Source organism: Crocuta crocuta, unplaced genomic scaffold (assembly GCF_008692635.1).
Source record: "Crocuta crocuta isolate KB4526 unplaced genomic scaffold, BGI_CrCroc_1.0 C28666402, whole genome shotgun sequence".
Classification (NCBI taxonomy): Eukaryota; Metazoa; Chordata; class Mammalia; order Carnivora; family Hyaenidae; genus Crocuta; species Crocuta crocuta.
Genome location: NW_027550240.1, coordinates 1 through 1,358, shown reverse-complemented (window position 1 = coordinate 1,358; position 1,358 = coordinate 1). Strand labels below are relative to the sequence as shown.

Genomic DNA, 1,358 nt, shown 5'->3' with positions numbered 1-1,358 from the left:
GGAGGGGGCGCGGCAGCCCCGGCGGCCCCCAAGCCCTGCATCATGCACGTGAACGGCTTCCTGGGCGCCTTCCTGTTCTCGGTGGAGACGCAGACGACCATCGGCTACGGCTTCCGGTGCGTGACGGAGGAGTGCCCGCTGGCGGTCATCGCCGTGGTGGTCCAGTCCATCGTGGGCTGCGTCATCGACTCCTTCATGATCGGCACCATCATGGCCAAGATGGCCCGGCCCAAGAAGCGGGCGCAGACGCTGCTCTTCAGCCACCACGCGGTCATCTCGGTGCGCGACGGCAAGCTGTGCCTGATGTGGCGCGTGGGCAACCTGCGCAAGAGCCACATCGTGGAGGCCCACGTGCGGGCCCAGCTCATCAAGCCCTACATGACCCAGGAGGGCGAGTACCTGCCGCTGGACCAGCGGGACCTCAACGTGGGCTACGACATCGGCCTGGACCGCATCTTCCTGGTGTCGCCCATCATCATCGTCCACGAGATCGACGAGGACAGCCCGCTCTACGGCATGGGCAAGGAGGAGCTGGAGTCGGAGGACTTTGAGATCGTGGTCATCCTCGAGGGCATGGTGGAGGCCACGGCCATGACCACGCAGGCCCGCAGCTCCTACCTGGCCAGCGAGATCTTGTGGGGCCACCGCTTCGAGCCCGTGGTCTTCGAGGAGAAGAGCCACTACAAGGTGGACTATTCGCGCTTCCACAAGACCTACGAGGTGGCCGGCACGCCCTGCTGCTCGGCCCGGGAGCTGCAGGAGAGCAAGATCACCGTGTTGCCCGCCCCGCCGCCGCCGCCCAGTGCCTTCTGCTACGAGAATGAGCTGGCCCTCATGAGCCAGGAGGAAGAGGAGATGGAGGAGGAGGCAGCGGCCGCTGCTGCCGTGGCCGCGGGCCTGGGCCTGGAGGCGGGCTCCAAGGAGGAGGCGGGCATCATCCGAATGCTGGAGTTTGGCAGCCACCTGGATCTGGAGCGCATGCAGGCCACCCTCCCTCTGGACAACGTCTCCTACCGCAGGGAGTCTGCTATCTGACCTCCAGGCCCCGCCCTCGTCACTTCCCACAATAGCCTCTGCCGGGGGGGTGGGATGCCAGGACACCCCCTCCACACTCAGGACAGAGCTGCCCCTGGCTCCGTGGACCTTCTGGAGGGAGGTGGGGGCTTCGGAGACTGCGGGACCCCTCCCCAGTGACTCCAGAGCCCAGGATACCCTCCGCCCTGTCAGCCGACCCACTGGCGTCTCGGGGACCCCAGACCCACCACCCTTTTCCCACTGACACTCCAAGGACATGCCCCCTCTGCTCTCAGAACCTTGGGGAAGGCGGCTGGACTGCTGGGGGGGGTGGGCATCATGTG

General features: G+C 66.6%; 1 protein-coding gene across 1 annotated transcript; it reads left to right on the top strand.

Annotated features, from left to right (window-relative positions):
- The first annotated feature begins 6 nt into the window (after positions 1-6).
- LOC144219091 (inward rectifier potassium channel 4) lies at positions 7-1,347 on the top strand. The gene has a single exon (XM_077749062.1). The coding sequence runs from the start codon at positions 43-45 to the stop codon at positions 1,033-1,035; it is 993 nt and encodes a 330-aa protein (XP_077605188.1). The 5' UTR covers positions 7-42; the 3' UTR covers positions 1,036-1,347.
- The last annotated feature ends 11 nt before the right edge of the window (positions 1,348-1,358 follow it).